At 42.8% G+C, this 16,368-nt stretch overlaps 1 protein-coding gene across 3 annotated transcripts in view; it reads left to right on the top strand.

The window, feature by feature from the left end:
* The window catches only part of PAPPA (pappalysin 1), a 176,761-nt gene that overhangs the window by 39,817 nt on the left and 120,576 nt on the right, over window positions 1-16,368 (top strand). For all 3 annotated transcript variants that reach the window (XR_013776583.1, XM_079324225.1, XM_079324224.1), the window contains exon 3: window positions 12,014-12,159. Coding sequence is in view for 2 of the 3 variants with exons in the window: in XM_079324225.1 (XP_079180351.1) it covers window positions 12,014-12,159 (146 nt within the window). In the remaining variant the exon portion in view is untranslated. The remainder of the gene's footprint in view (window positions 1-12,013; window positions 12,160-16,368) is intronic.

Here is a 16,368-nt window from a genome sequence, read left to right as displayed (position 1 = left end):
AAGCCAGAGCAAAACTGATGTGTGGCTGAGATGAACAAATACAGCGACAGAGAATGCAAATTTATGGGGAAATTAAAGTGCTTGGCCTGTCCATAGCAGTCATGCTCAGGGTAAATGTTGGTTAAGAAATTTGCCATAAAGGAAAATTAGAGTTTTCCCCCTCTTGTGCTAAAATTTGACAGTGGAGAACAGATCTTTTCATTCTCACAGCCCTCTGTGAGAGGTCTGGGTTTGATTCACATGGATCCACAGGCTTGTGGTGCCAAAACAGGCAATTTCTGCACTTGTGTCTGAAGGCCAAATATATGGGTATGATTTCCTATAGTTTACAGTTACATGCTGGATCAGAGCTGTGCGTTTCATAAGCTGCCAGTCCAATTTAGCAGGGTCTTGGGAAATGTGTCCCCCAGGGAATGCTTACAATCAGCCTTATGTTTTGGGCTGATAGTGCCTGTTTTCTGGTACACGTGTTGTTAGCAGATCCATATGTGAGGAAATCCAAACGTCCTTCCACCCAGCTCCAACCTGGGCACTGGCTGAGGCTGCTGCCCACTGCTCATTCTCTGCTGGCTGCATCCTCCAGTTCAGGAACTGTCCACTCTGGGAAGCACAAATGTGCAATAAGGATCTGTGCAGGAGCTGTGGGTCCTGCACAGTGTTAAAAAAACAGAAATTCTGAAAGTTCTTGAGTGTTTGGAAAAGGCACATTTACATCTTTCCTCCTGTGTCTTGTCTTGCACTCAGCAGAGAGAAATGAGGAGCAGGAATTCCATGTCAAGGAGTTCATTATGTTTGTTACAGACTCTGTTGGCATGCTTTGCTTCCCAGCAGTCTCCTTGACAAAGGTGTGATCTACTACATCTCTCTCTCCTGCTTTTCATTCATTTATTTCTGTTTTCCTAGAGAGCAAGAGTAGAAATTTATTTAAAAAAAAAAAAAAAAGTTGGCTTTAGGAAGTACACTGTCCACAATATTTTCTTTTTGCAACTCTGAACTATTTTCACTGCAGGTGTGTTGTTGTTTCTGCCAGATCACCTGGCAATTGACTCTGGATTCTGGGAACTTCAAAGCTAAATGTTCTCATGTAAAAGTTCTGTTTCAATGACTGACATTTTATATTTCCTTGTAATCTCATCATGGCTGGGAAAAAACAAGAGTAACAAGCTTTTGTAAATCTCATAATATTTAGTAGTCCTTTCCATCTGACTATTCAATTTTTCTTTTCCTTAAAAAGTGTTTTCAAGGCTTCACAGCTGAAGATAAAGATTTATTGTTATGATCCATCAATATTCCCTGAAAAAAAAACTCCCTAGAAACCAAATACAGAGAAATATCATTCTTTTGTTTTGACAGAGAGGAAAAAAAATCTTCTGAACCTGAAAATGTGAGGCTTCAGTTGCCAGGACACTTGGTTTCCTTGAACTGAAGTCTCCATCCCCAGACCATGTTCTTTGTGATCTCACTTGGGTGTTTCCTACACTTTTCTTCATAAATTGAAGTAAGAGGAAATTTCTCTCATTTCTTTCTCAGAAAAGAGGAAGATTGAGATTATCCTAACCATTGATGATCTTCCCCCTGCAGCAGGACCCACTTCATGCACAACCCTGCCAGGAGGTTAAGAAAGCAGATTTGGAAGTCCATGAGTTGTAAAAAGGAAAACAGAAAAGAATCAGTATCTCCAAAGCAAAAGGGATGTTTTGCAAGCTGCATATTTGGAGTGGTTATTTTGGCCCATCAACTCCAGAAGGATCTGCAATAAACATGCTAGGTCCTTTGTGATTTTATGTGATTTTATTTTTTTTTTTTTTTTTTGTTGATGTCGGCCTGATTCCAAGTCGCTCTTCATTCCAATCTCAATGTATATCTCCCTTTGTGGCACGGGGTTTATATGCAGGGAGGATTAGTGTCAAAAAATGGGATGAAAGGAGCAAAGAATTTGATCTTGTTCTTTTTTTTCACCCCACATTTTTTGCTGTGTGGTAATTAGGGAAGATGCTGAAGGAGCAGCCCATTAAAGTGCCAGCAGCCCTGGCAGGGACAGTGTCATGTGTCCCCTTCCTGCAGGAGCAGTAATTGCACTGTGACCACCCCATAGCCACAGTGCTCCCAACCCAGACCTGTGTGCTGCTTCCTAAAAAATCCCAAATATTCCCACATGTGACCCACGGAGCCCACCCAGCATCCTGACCCACCCCCCTCCCACAAAATGTTGCTGTTGCAAGGGCAGAGGGCACAGGACAGGGCTGTGACCATGAGGTAATTCCATGTTTTCCTGGACTCTACAGAAGGCACACAAAGCTTTTCCCATTGTTCCAGAAGTGCCAAACCAAAGTCCATGGCCACATAAACTGTGGTTTCAATGGGTCTCAACAGCAAGGGAGATTAGGGAGGCTGCAAATGTGATCTCAAGCCTGAGCCAGGATGGAGATGAGGAAGACAGGCTGGAATTGAGTGTTAGTATTAGAAATTTTTACAAAATTTTAATATAGAAGTTGCTCTGAGTAAGTTAGATCATAAATCTAGATCATAGATCATAGATCATAGATCATAGTAGTTAGATAATTTAATCATACTTAGAGAAAATTCTGTCTGAAAGTCACAAGTTTCCTTCAGATCTCTAATATACAGAGACTCTACCTAACTCTTGCCCCTGTTCAAGGGAGTTATGACAAGCTGCATTCCCAATCTCTGGTGCTTTCATAAATAAATCAGGTTGATTAAAACCAAAATGTCCCTTACTTGAGCTTGTTGTGCCCATATCTGTTGGTTCTTTGTGAAAGCTTTGGGTTGAGAGTGGGTAGATGCCAAATATTAGATCAGTGGCTGCTCCCTAACAGAAACCTAAGCAGAATCTGTTTATGAATATGTTAATGTGCTGCCTTGTCTTCAGGAATGGTGAAATTGAGGGATCCAGGATAGACAAGCTCATTGTAGGGAGCACTGATGTTCCATCTGTGGAGCACCAGACCTTCAGGACTTTTTAGGAGATTGTAAAATACAAGCCAAGGATTGTAAAATATGAGTGAAGGCTCGTAAAATATGATTAGTGGCCACCAGCAGAAAACTTCAAGTATCTGCAACACAGGACACCACTTATTTAAAAGAAAGATGATCCATATTATCAGAGAATGCAGGCTCAAGGGATAGAGGAGCTAATCCTTGCTGTCAGTTTTCCCATTCAGAAGACAAGGAAAAATATTCTGTTCGCCTATTTCATGACTTCTTCACTCACAGTAAAATTTCTAGAGGGGAGGCCCAGCACAAGGGGTTTTGTCCTGCTTCAGCATCACTTCAGGGGGTGGATGGGGTTTGGAGCAGTGCAGGGCTGGTGTCAGGGCTTTGACCAGAATGGAATTCCTCTCTCCATGTTTAGGAAGCTCTCTGAGGCCCAGAGGGGAAGCAGTGTGCAAGTGCCAAGCAGCACAACTGAGAGTTAAAATAGCCTGAAATTTATACATCTTCCTCTGTGGGTGTAAATTCTCCCGTGTACGTGAATGAGGTTGGCTGCAGCCAAAAGAGGTTTTCATGAAGTGCAAAGGAAATCTGTTTTAACAGAACAGGTTCCTGAAAATATCCTTACACCACTTCTCTCTTTATGGTTTGACTTTTCTCCTTGTTACAATGGTTCAGGCTGGAGAGTCTGGAAAAACATCAGGGTAACCAGGGCAGAGGGAATATCAGATGGAGATGAGGGATAGATAAGAGGCAAATTACAGAACATTTCTCATGGGTCATTTGGCTCTAGTCTTGAAAGGAGAAGAAAAAAAAAAACAAAGTAGTAAAAGAAAGAAAAAGAGACAATCAAAACAAATAAACCTGCCAGTGTTGCTGATTTCAAAGGCCTGTGAAATGTGCATATATGCTTCATAATGCTTTGCTGTTTTAAATGAAATGTTCCATCCTTTAATCCTACTCACTGTCTCAGAAGTTAATTGTACAGCAAAATCACAATTCTCTCTGCCAAGGCTTTCCCTTTGTTTTCTCTTTTTTTTCCTCTCTGCGAGTTGGCCAGCCAGTGTATCTTTTCCTAGTTCTGTGCAGTTGGTTATTTTCTGTAGTACATTATGGAGTTCTGTATAGCTCAATAATTTGTTATGGTCATGCAAGGAAAAGGAGCTTTTCAGTTCTTGCTGCTTGAGGGAACTCAAAAGTTGCTCCATTCTTGGATGTAGACCCTGCAGAAGCAGAAGGTTCAGTGATCAGATATTTATGGTCTGTATAATCCACATAAAGGTTATCTAGAGGTAGGTTGTAAGAACTGGGTAGCAAAGCCTGGAAGGATAAAGAGAAAAAAGGAACAAATAATGTTGTATGCATGAACAGCCATCCCAAATTTTTGCCCAGAGCTCAGACAGAACATGTCAGACATTTGAAAATTTTTGCATCATCTTTTTTCACTGAGCCTCTGCTCTTTCTTAGCCTGGCCAGAACCAGCAGCAAAAGTGCCGGGGGGAAAAAAAAAGAAAAAAAAAAATCTGTTTTCACTGTATTTCTGAATGTGAGCCCAGGTTTGTGAAGGATTTGGCAAGGATTTACAAACCTTTGAGAGAATCCGTGTGGAGATCTGAGGAAACCCGCCTCCCTCCTTTAAAATGCAAGTTGCCTTGGCCAGAAATTGGGCAAAAATTGGTTGCTTCAACCGATGTTTCCTTTGAGATTTTTGGATTTCAACCTGAAACTGCACTTTGAGAATCAAATTTTGCTCTAAGTGTAGATTTACACTGGAGCAAGTACATCACAGTCAGTGCTGATATTTGTGTGCAGCCCAGGGAGAGCAGAGGCTGGCTCCAAGTGCAGGCTCACATGAGCAAACCAAGAGAGGACCCAGCACAAAGTCTGGAGTAGTCCAGGCATCAAAATTATTCCAACCTGTTGCTGTGGCTCAGCCTGTTCAGTAGATCCTGCATTAACAATCTCCAGGAGTAAATGCATGAAATAAAGCTCTATCATTTATTGAAAGTATTTTCTGAGGTCAGAGAGGGCTGAGCAGAGATGCACCCTTAGGAGTCTAAGATGAAAATACTGATTTTAGAATAATTCCCTTTATGTACTGGGTGTTGGGTTTTTTTTTTTTTGTTTTTTGTTTTTTGTTTTTTTTTTTTTCCTCTCAGTCCTGTAGATTAATTGTTACAGTAGAAATTTGTGTATTTCTAGGACTGTCCTGCTGGAAAACCTGGGTTTCAAAGCAAATAGAATGAAATTGATAAGCTGACAATTGTAAAAATTCTCTGCTTTCAAGCAAGGAGGTGCTCTCTGTTGCAGGATAAAGAAACCCCAGAGCCAAAGGATTCCCCTATTTTATACAGTAATGCTCTTATTTTCCTTCTCTATGTATTTTTTACTTATTTGTTTAATTGGGTGAGTAAAGCCTGAGTCACTATTCTAGTGGTAAATTAATTCAATTTGGAAAATGGAAACCTGGGATCAATGAACACCCAGAGTTTTATAGCCACCTTGGCTTTTTATTTTGCATTATTTTTTGCTTAGGGGTCAGTTTTAACTGTAAAACCAGTCAGTGATGTAAAACCCCTGGTCCAGGTTTAACAGGCTCACCTGGATGCATAAACAGTGTCACAGAGTTCAGAAGGGGCTACAAACCTACCCAAGGAGCTGGATTTACATTTGAACAATTACCCTAAGTGGCTTTTCTTGGATCCTTATAGTCATTATATTATTTTGCCAAAACATTTCTCCTCTCCTGTAACAAGAGATCAGATTCAGGGCCTGGAGAGGACATTTTGCTACAGCAGATAAACCAAAATTCTTTCAGAGCTGCCAAGCCTGCATGTGCTGACAGTGCTTGCAATTTATGCTTGTGGACATGACCTAGCAATTGCCTGAGTTGGATGTGGCTGGAATTAGGGTTACACACTTGGATTTCAGTGTGAGCACAAGCAGTGATCTGGATCTAAACCTGAAGCCTCTCACTTGTACTACTCTGGTTCTGCTCTGTTTCAGGCTCTGTCCCAATCACTGAAAGATTTATACCTTTATCAATAAATTATCATGACTTTTACTACACTTACACCAGTGTCTTAAATTAACACTAAACTCAGAGTAGATGAGGCACGCTTCCTGCTGCACGTGATTTATGGCTATCCGTCCGAAATGAGGAGCAAAATTGGATTTGCCAGCAAAGACAAATCTTTAACATCAGGTCAGACACAAATTTGATTGCACATCCACTGCTAAAAAGAGTTTGTAGATTGTCTTATTTTATACAGGTTTTTTTATAGACCTGTAACACTTTAGGCTTTAAAAAAAAAAAATATATATATATATATATATTTGGAGGTCTGAAATCTCTAGTGTGTCTTTGTGTCAGGTTGGAGGTGACAGACGGGACAAACGTAGCAGTTACATGGAACTGATAAACTCTCAGCTTGAGGGCTGTGTCCCCTTTTGATGACCTGCCTTTGGGAAAGATGTGGAGAGTGAAGATAAGAGCATCAGAAACAAGCAGAGTTTCTTAAAAGCAGTGAAAAAGGGTGAGGAAATAAGATGGTTTCAGCCTAAAAATGAAATGGTGCACAGGAGATATAATAGGCTTTCAAATAAGTAATAGGTTTGGTAAAGTAGAAGGGAATTCAATCTCCCTGTCAGTGGTTGAATGGCACAAATATTCCTCTAATAGAGCAAAAAAAGATTTAGGTAGACTTTTGGGAAAAAAAAAAAAAAAAACACTTTCTGACCATAAAGAAATTGCTACAAGGGCTGTGGGTTACTGGGACAGTGACATAGTCCCTGTCATGTGTGGTTTTAAGTGAGCTAAATAAAACTTGCTTGGTGACACATGAATATGCCCCAGCTTTGAGGTGAAGGGCTGGCTGCCCTGGTCTCTGGACACCCTTTCCAGACTCAATTTTCTGTGACTCTATGACAGAGGGCAAAAGGCAGCTCTGACACTGGCATCAACACTGCCTGTCCAAAAGGACAGTTGGCTGTCTAACCACCCAGGACTGAGAAATCACAGGAGGAAAAGATAAATTACAGCTGTGCACATCTGCCAAATGGCCCCATTTCAAGGTCAGCTTTCAGTCGTGGCTTTTGCCATTATCTTCAAGAAGAACATCCTTTATCTCCAAACTCTTCTTGCTTTTCACTGCAGATATTGAGTGTACACTGCACCCTGAAGCCTTGGGCACTCTGTGTGGGTTGGACAGCCAGGACAGACGTGGTGGGTGCCTGTCCACACACTGACTGCTGGGTCATTGCTGCTCACTCAGTCCTGGGGCCAGGATGGGACCTGCAGGGACAACACCATGTTGGAATCACACCTGGATCTGTCACAGGCTGGTGGGGAGTGTTCCAGGGCTGTCCAAGACAAAAAAAAAAAAAACAACAACAAAAAAAAAACCACACTTTCTCTTTGTCTAAACCATGCACTGTGGTTTAGGCTGGGCTGACACTTCTGGGAGTGGAAAGGAGGAATCTTGGGGAGAAGAGTGATTCACTGGGTCCCTGTGATTCCAGCAGATTTACCTGTCCTGCCATGTGCTGAACCCAGCAGGTGAAGGATAGCACACTGTATGTCAATTGAAAATTGAGATATTTAAGTCTGTCTTCCCAATTCAGGAGGTGCTGTTGGTTTTGGTTGTTGTTGGTTGGATTTCTTTTAGGATGAAATGCATTGCCTCTGTTCCTAACAAACTCACCAGGCAGTTGCAGACCATGCTCCACAGTGAGCAGACAGCAAAGTTCCTACTCTCTGTTTGGGTGGGATCTTGCAAATAATCTCTTAAAGTACCCTGTTTGCTTTCTTGCTGTAAAGTGACATTTGTCTTTGAAGAAAAACAAACAAACAAACAAAAAAACCAAAAAAAAAACAACAAACCAAAACAAAACAAAGGCAAGTAGAGAACAACTGGGAGCAAACAGTAGGAAATTTCCTAACAATAAGGTCTGGGACTCTGTGTTCCTTGTAAAAACAGCCAGGAGTGGAAGAGGCTGCAGCCCAGCCACATCAAGGAAACTTGGGGAAACAATTCTTTCACCTGGAAGACAAAAAAGGATGGATTGTCAGCCCCCAACAAAACTGCTCAACTCTAGTCACCAAAACTATATTTAATATGATTAAACCTGATATCAGCTGAGTTTAAGAGCCATTGCCAAATGTGTTGTGGCTCAGCACAGGGATTTGTGGCTGGGTTTGGATGTGGAGCTGAGCTCCAGCAAAGGGAGCTCCTCACAGTGGCTCCCACAGGCAGGTGGGGCTGGTGGCCAAGGGCTTCACCTCATTGCCTGGGGACAAATCACAGCCCAAATGGACAGGAAATGGGTTTGACAGATGGGACAGGCACGGGGATAATGGCTGGGTGACTGATGGGGTGGGCTGTGTGATGGGTACTGCTGGGTGAGCTAAGAACTCCATTAGACTGAAACTGGAGCACTGCATGGGATCCATATCCCTGACTGAGGGCTGGGGCTCCCTGGATAGGGGTGAGCTGCTGCACACAACACTCTCAGAGGTCTCTTAGCACTGCAGCAGAGGGAAAAAGAAAACAAAAACTGTGCATTGAACAAATAAGTCGATGAAAAGATCTGGGTGGGAATGTGAGCATTGCCTAATACGATTTGGTGTCCCAAATGGCCTTAAACAGCCCATAGAATTTCTATGTCTAAAACAGATTCCAGCAAAGGAGACCTTTTATGATGCACTAATAGGCTCATTAGGCTTTCTCCAGCAAGGCACGCTCACAGCATCGTATGTTTTTTCCATTACAGGAATTACATGTGTTTTGTTGTGCTTTGGGTTTTGTTTTGTTTTCCACATAGGCTTGCCCTGACAGTTCCCCCATTCAGGTTTATATTGGAGGTACCATCTCGAGCCAATGAATTTTATGAAATATGTTGCTGGCACTCACAGAGAGATGCATAAAGGAAATATTCTAATGACAGTTGGAAAGGCTTTGATCCTTTTCCAAGACTGCACTCATGTCTTTGAAATGCGAGTTTGGCAGTGCTGGAAAGGCTGGGCTCTTTGGCTCTCTCTGGCACCAGCCCATGTGACAGACATAATGTCCTCTGTCAGGGGACCCACATAACCTTGAAAAGTGTAAGCAGTGCTCACAGATTGGGCTGGGTCAGATAGTCTGGGCTGATAACGAAGCAGGGGGGAGTCAGCCTAGTCCAAAGCAATAACTGAAAGCTGTTTTGACCTGGTAAATGTTGGGTCTGCTGCCTGCGGCTACGGAGTTGGACATGAACTGCAAAAGTAGTTAATTTATGCCTCCTTGAGTGTAGGAATGTGGCGATGATGGATAGGGATGGGAGGTTATTAGAAACATGGGGAGGAAGGAGAGGAAGGAATTCCAGCTCGTGTTTTTATCTCTTACACACGCACACACTGGCTCCTCGCATCCTCCTGGCTGCCTCACGTGTGTGCAGTGTCCAAGCCCTCCCTGCACACTCACACCTCTGCTCCTGCACGCTCACACAGGCACATACTCACACTCTTCCCAGGGCTCTGCCTGAGCTCAGGGCTTGGGCATGTTTACATGCTGGGGGTTGCTGGCTGCTTCCATGAAGGAGTTTGCATTTGCTGCCTTCCAAGCATGATCTACTTACACCTACACCCTAGATCCTTTGCTTAAAATCCTCTTGGCATTCTGTTCTTCCACCACTGAATACATTCTGCTCACTCACAGCCTTCCCCTGGCTAGCAGAGAAAAGTGGTCAGAGAAATATCAGAAATCCATGTCCAAAGGATTTAGCAGGATGGATTTACATGAGGCACGAGTCCAATCTTAGTGGAGCATTGCCATCACTGGCCAATTAGTTAAATGCTGTCTGCTTTGGATGTTTTTTGCTGTAATAATCCATGTAGCCCTGGATGTTGGAGCACATGGGCTGCATTGAAGAGAAAGAGAGACTGTGGCTGTGCACTGAGGAGATAAATGAGGATTGGATTGTGTAAACGATAACCAGAGACAGCTGAGAATAAAGAAATATTAGTTTAGATTATTTGAAACCATGAGAGAAGAGGAAGGATAAAAATGGTAATCTCAGGAGGGGAGTTGGATTATGGTTACTCCTACAGGGATTTGCATGTGCATAAAGCATCTGCACCCTGAGTCAAGAGCCACAGTCAGCCCAGGCAGCAGGACCTTCCCTCCTGCTGTGACACAAACACACAAACATGGATCAAATCAGCCTGGGTGCTTCTGTTTCTGCCCCTCTCTCTTGCACAAAGCATCACATCACTCCCACATTCTCTCTTACACTTCTGCTCACTGCCAGTGATGCTGCCATAGGTGCAGGCACACTGTCCCCTCCCCGTGGTCACACCCCCTGTCACACATTACCCCAATCCTCTCACACTGGGGACATTTGGAAATGCACATCAGTTCTCACATGTTATTTCAGACTATTGCTCATGGATGTGGTCTAAGTTGGAGCCCATGCTTGGAAAATATGTTTTCTAAGGCACAAAGAAGGTCCTGGGAGTAGATTGAGCAGAGCTTCAGAGCGTGGTGCAGATCCAGGCAGGACAAGCTTGAGGAGCTAAGAGGAAGGTCTGTGTATTTTCCATGTTGAGAACACTGGAGAGATGAGAAATGTGTAAAGGGTCACAGTGCTGACCTGTCCTTCAGGATGTCATCCCCATTTGACTGGGAGATAAACACTGTATGGAACGGAAACATCCCCTTCCACTGGTGTCCCCAAAGAGCACATCTTCCTCCATGAGTCAGCCAGGGCCTGGGGACACCCAGCCATGATCTATTTTGGAGGCAATGACTTCAGCAAGTGGCAGGGGAAGCTATTGTGGAAATATGAATGTGTTTTCCATTTGGGAGTCCTCCGGGGAAGGACAAAAAGATCTTGATGCTGAGCCAGCTCCCCCATTTTTTCTTCACCCTTCTGGGAGCAAAAGCCTTGCAAAGTATACAGGGAACCCTTCTCAGAGCTTTGGGGGTGTGTGGTTTGGGAGAGTTATTTGAATTACACACATCCATGCACACTCGCAGAGGGGGACTCCAGGAAGCAGGAACCAACCTGCTCAGGACCATGGTGCTGTCTGTTCCTTCCTTACAGCCTTTGAGCCCTGCTTGGCTCAGTGTGATCCCTCTCTCTGGGGTCTCCACCTGCCAAATGAAGACACTACAACATATCCCCCTTCTGACCTTTCTCTTATCACAACACTTCATACCAAAAGCCAGTGTGAGCTGGAAACAGAGAACAAATGGGTTTAATCTTACATTTTGTTTTCTCCAGCTTTACTGTGAGTTGCAGCAGTGCAAGCAATGTGGCATCACGGTTTGTGCTCTGGCAAGCAGCTCCTGTATTCCAGTATTAGAAAATCTACTCCTTTAAAGGAGCAAAAAGTACCTTCAATACCTTCAACAGCCATAAAGCTTTAGAGTTTGGCTTAGCTTGCCTGCAAACAGATTGCTCTGTCATTTCCAGGCATCCCAAAAGCTAAGGAGAAATTCTGCTCACCTAAGGAATTTATGCTATGGTCTGGTACCACTCCTCTTGCAAGGAAACCTCTTGACACAGTTTTGCCTGTTGGAAACAGCAATTCTCAACCAGCTGTGGGATGTCAGGGTCAGGCCACGTGGGTTTCAGGACAAGTGACTGCCACTGGTGCTAAAGGAGTGACTCTGTGAGCTGGTGTTAGTCATGGTGCCAGCCTGAGGATGTGAAACTTGTTATTGTGAAAGAAAATTAGAGGTAACAACAACAAACAGCTTAGAGGAAATGTGCAAGGTAACTGCTGGTGTGAAAAGATTTACTGACCATAATGCTCGGTTAATTACATTCATAATAAATAGATTCCTATACTTATCCTGAGAATGTGGACAGCTTTATGTATTTACCTTGGATTTTGTGGCCTTAGTTAATCAATGGCCTGGGGTTTTAGATGAGATTCACTACATGAATGCAAAGTAATCAAAGTTTGGGAGTGGGTTATTAAACATTTCAGGTGATTGATCTGCAGGGTATTATAAGACCTTTGCTTGGATTGCTTTTGTGTCACCTTTAGGAAAAAAAAACTCTTCTTTTTCTACAGGGCATACTTGGATGTCAATGAACTTAAGAACATACTCAAACTGGATGGATCCACACACCTCAACATCTTTTTTGCCAATTCCTCTGAGGAAGAGCTGGCTGGAGTGGCAACTTGGCCCTGGGACAAAGAAGCCTTGATGCATCTAGGTGAGTGATAAAGATGTTTCTTCTTTGCAAAGCATTCTTTTGAGGCACTAAGAAGGAAAGACAAATATGCACTAAGCTCTGTTCTGATTTCTTATCATTCCTCTAATATATAGTCAGGGGAAAAAAAGTATTTCACGATTCCCAGATACTGGCTCACGACCAGGAAAATATTAGGTTATAAACCCAAAGCATATTATGGTATTTGTAGATGATGTCAAGCTGAAAGTATTTCACCTTTTCAGTGAAGCTACTTTACAGGGCATTCACTCCATGGGAGCAGTTTGCTCCCCATAGGTGTGGGGATGAGACAGAGGTGAATCTTTAACCTTAGCCTGTTACATTCTGATCCTTAGTTCATTAGCAAGTATTCAATTAGCTCACAGACTGTAGCTAAAATCTGCTGCTGTTTTCCTCTAAGAATGTGCAAAAGAGCAAACAGCTGAGGGATTGTGTTTCTAATGTTCATTTGAGTGGAACTGGAAGGAGTTCACTACCCTGCAGATTGCCTGGCGTGTTTCATAACCAGGTTGCTGCTGGAACCTGGGGATCCAAAGCTCTGCAGCCTCCCAAATGACTCACTGCCACCTGCAGTGCCACTGGACCTGTGCTCCCTACAAAATGTCAGAGGAACTCCAAAGCTTCAGAAGGCATTGCCTGAGTCAGTGTGAGCTTCTCCTAACTTCACAAACCTCCCTTGAGCTGCCAACCTGGTCTGGTCACCTCCTCTGAGCAGGAGTTCTCATAGGTTTTCCAGATATTTCTCCAGCTCATCCAGATCTTACTAGGCTGGAAGTCAAGTCCAGTTACAGCAAAATTAAATCTTTGTAATGGATTGGTCATGCCCAACCCCATGTTGGGGCTAAATAAAAAAGATATGGCGACTATAAACCTAAATGAGGAGAACAAGCAGCATTTATTGTCCTAAATCATAAAATTGTTGATCTATATGGAACAGACATCAGTCAGGGGGTTTTCTAAGGTCAAAAAATGAGATGTTACCATGTCTTTATGGTCACCTGTCTTCACAGCAGAGAGGGGCTCCATGGTCAGACCAAGCAGTTGGAACTGGCTGCCCTCCTTCAGTTTAGTAAATGTTTTATTACAACATCCAGCTCTGCAGCTGCTCTGGAAGAAGTGTGAGCAAACTCCCCTTCCCAAGGACCAGCACTGACACTCCTGCTGAGCTCAGCTGGAACTGAAACCATTCCACTCTGGTTTGCCTGCAGCCTCATCTCTGCAGGCTGGAAATTCTCACCAGTGACCATTCCCCAGGACAGCATCTGGCAAAAACAAAGATCTTAGCCCTAGCCTTGACCAGCACCCACAGTGATGGATTTTTGGGATGATAACCAACGTGGGATGCTGGTTGTGGGTTTGATCCCTGTGTGGGTCATTTGCTGAGGAGCTGGACTCGATGTTTTTTTGTGTGTTCCTTCCCACCCCAGCAGGTTCAGTGATTCTGTGAAATTAGTGGCACTGCCCAAGGAGCTGCCATGCAGCTGCTCCTTCCCTAAACGAGGATTTTCACAGCTTCCCTTGGTGTTGCCATGGGAGGGAGCAGAGAACAAGGGGAGAGCTCCAGAGTGCCAAGAAGAACCTTCTGCAGAGGGCTGGGGCTCGCCCAAAGGCCTGATGAGCTCTTGTGTCACTTCGTTAAGCTAATTGTCAGCATCATGCCTGAGCAAAACAATTTAAATTCAGCTCCTACAGAGCATTGACAGAGTTCATTGACCAAAAAAAGGTCTCGAAAGAAAAAAAATAGACATTGGACAACAGATTAAATTTGACTTGCCAGAGAGGGGGGAAAAAAAATAAAAAAGTAAAAAATAAATAAATAATGCTCATAATTTCCTGTCATAATAGCCCTCCCAGACCTGTGCTTGGTTGGTAAGAATTCATCTTTAATCTTTTTTTACTCTCTTCTATAAATCCAATATGTACTTAATAAAAAATATGAAATATGTCCTGTGGTGCAGATCTAAAAGCTGGGATAGAGATTGTCTGGGTGAGGGAGTTTATCTTTTCTGTAAAACTGCAATTGATTTAGATTCTTGACAGCTATAAAAAATATAAATTTTCAACAAAGGCAAAAATAAAATCTCCCTCTCCAGCTGCCTCAGAGTTCTCCAATGCCAGAACAATTTAACCAGCCTTTACTGGAGGCATATCCTGCTGAGGAATTTCACCCATATTCCTGCCACTGGGAAACAAACTCTGCAATTCTTTTTGGGATAGAAAACCCCAAAAAGTATGTCAGGGCACTCTCTGGGAATAAATGGTTTCACCTGGGTGGAGACAGAGGAATCAGAGTTTGTGTTGTATAGAGGGGAAGAGAGAGGAATCATGGATTTATTGTGGAGCTTTGTGCTGGTAGGGCTGTGTATAATTAACTGGGAATGTGGAGAACTGGTGTGAGGAGCAGGTCAGTGCTGTGCAAAAGAGCTGCATTTGGCATGTGTGGCAGAGTGCACAAGATGCTGCAGCACAGTAGATTTTATTCACTTTTTTGTGTAAAAATTTAAATTTTCTGTTCTCTTATTTTTTAGATAGTTTTAATGTATTTGTACATGCCCATGGAACTCCTCTCCACCCTGTGCACATTGTCACATGTGCCCCTGCTCAGAGGAAGAAGATCTTTTTTCTTTCTCTATTTTGTTCATGTGTCCCTTCAGGACATCCAAAGTGCTCCTTCCTCTCCCTTCAGCACTGACACAGTTTCAACTGAAGTGCTGCATGTTGTGTTTTGGACATTGTTCTTAGAGGAAAACGTGAGGTAATGGGGAAAATCAAAGCAGAACCACAGTCAGGGAGGTCTAGGAAAAGGGTTGAGCTCCAAGGGAAGGCTGAAGGGATTACAGTGATTCAGAGTGAAAGGAAAGAGCCTGAAGTGGGGATGATGACAATCTCATAAAAGCTGATGAAAGGGGAGGAGAATCTTCTGTTCTTCATATCCGTGCAAGGAAGGACTCGAAGTCATGAACTTAAATTGCCAAAAAATCAATTCAGATTAGATGTGAGTTAAATCCTTGCAGCTGTAGGGATGCTGAGTGCTGACATTGATTGCTGGGGCAGTCATGTCATCAGGGGTTGTGAAGAGGCAGCAGGCCAGAGTGTGTGAGGGATGGTATAGACCTCATTGGTTCTGTTTTGTTTGACAGTGGAATTTAGAGGACTTCTTAAGAACTTCATGGTCTCATTTTCCTCTAATTTCATGGTTTTTACAACCAAGTCTCCAGGCAGATGAGGATGAAGGGTCTATGATGCATCAGAACCCGGTGATCTCATCTTCCCTGTGCTAGAGTCACTGATAAAGTTCCTCCTGCCAAAACCTTTTCTCTCCTCATTGTCACTAAATTATTTGAGTACCATGTCCAAGATTTATATTCCCACTATAACTTTTACAAAGCAGTCTCCTCTTCTCATGATAGGCAGGTCACAAAAAGAGTTTTAAATGAAAGGTTTGTAAAAGTTGAGATCAATAAGCTAAATAATGAAAATATCAAACATATCTTAAATATAAAAGTAATCTGACTGAGCTAAAAATGTAATTCATGTTATTATTTCAATGTACTGCAAATCCTCATTAAGTTGCAACTTGCTTATTTGCACATCCCTTAGTTCATACAACAGAAAACACTGTTAGTTTTCTTTGCAAACATTTAATAACCACATAGTTCTTTTAGGGTTATCACATGTCAGGATTTCATATTTTTTGACACTTTAAACTTAATGCATATTCATTAGTGGACTGTGCAGTTCACATCAAGCCAGGCTGGTCTGAGTACATGAACAGTGTCTTTCTGACAGTCATTCCAAAGCTGCCTCCACGACCCTGAAAAAAACTGCTCCAGCCTTGGGTGTGCTCACTTTGTTCTGCCCAGATCTTAATTTGCAAGTATTGGTGGAGTCTTCTGCAATTCTCAGGGTGTTTCAGAAGTTAATAGGCTTTTCTCACATCCTTTACCCTGTGGAATATTATACATAGAGTGCTCCAGGTGTGTTTTGTTTGACTCTTAGTGTCAAATATGTTGCTTACACCTATCTGGGCAGAGTCACACTCTTTAAGCACATGGAATTATCTAAAATTGCATAGTAGGAAGCAATTTCATGCAGGATTTTCCTCTAAGTTAACAAAAAACCTTAATTGAGTTTATTCACTTGAAAGACAGTTGCAGTGATTTTGGTGTGGGATGCTGAGCTTTGTTCCAC

Source organism: Erithacus rubecula, assembly GCF_903797595.1.
Source record: "Erithacus rubecula genome assembly, chromosome: 21".
Taxonomy (NCBI): Eukaryota; Metazoa; Chordata; class Aves; order Passeriformes; family Muscicapidae; genus Erithacus; species Erithacus rubecula.
Note: the sequence above shows the minus strand (reverse complement) of the source record. Positions and strands in the feature narration are given on the sequence as shown.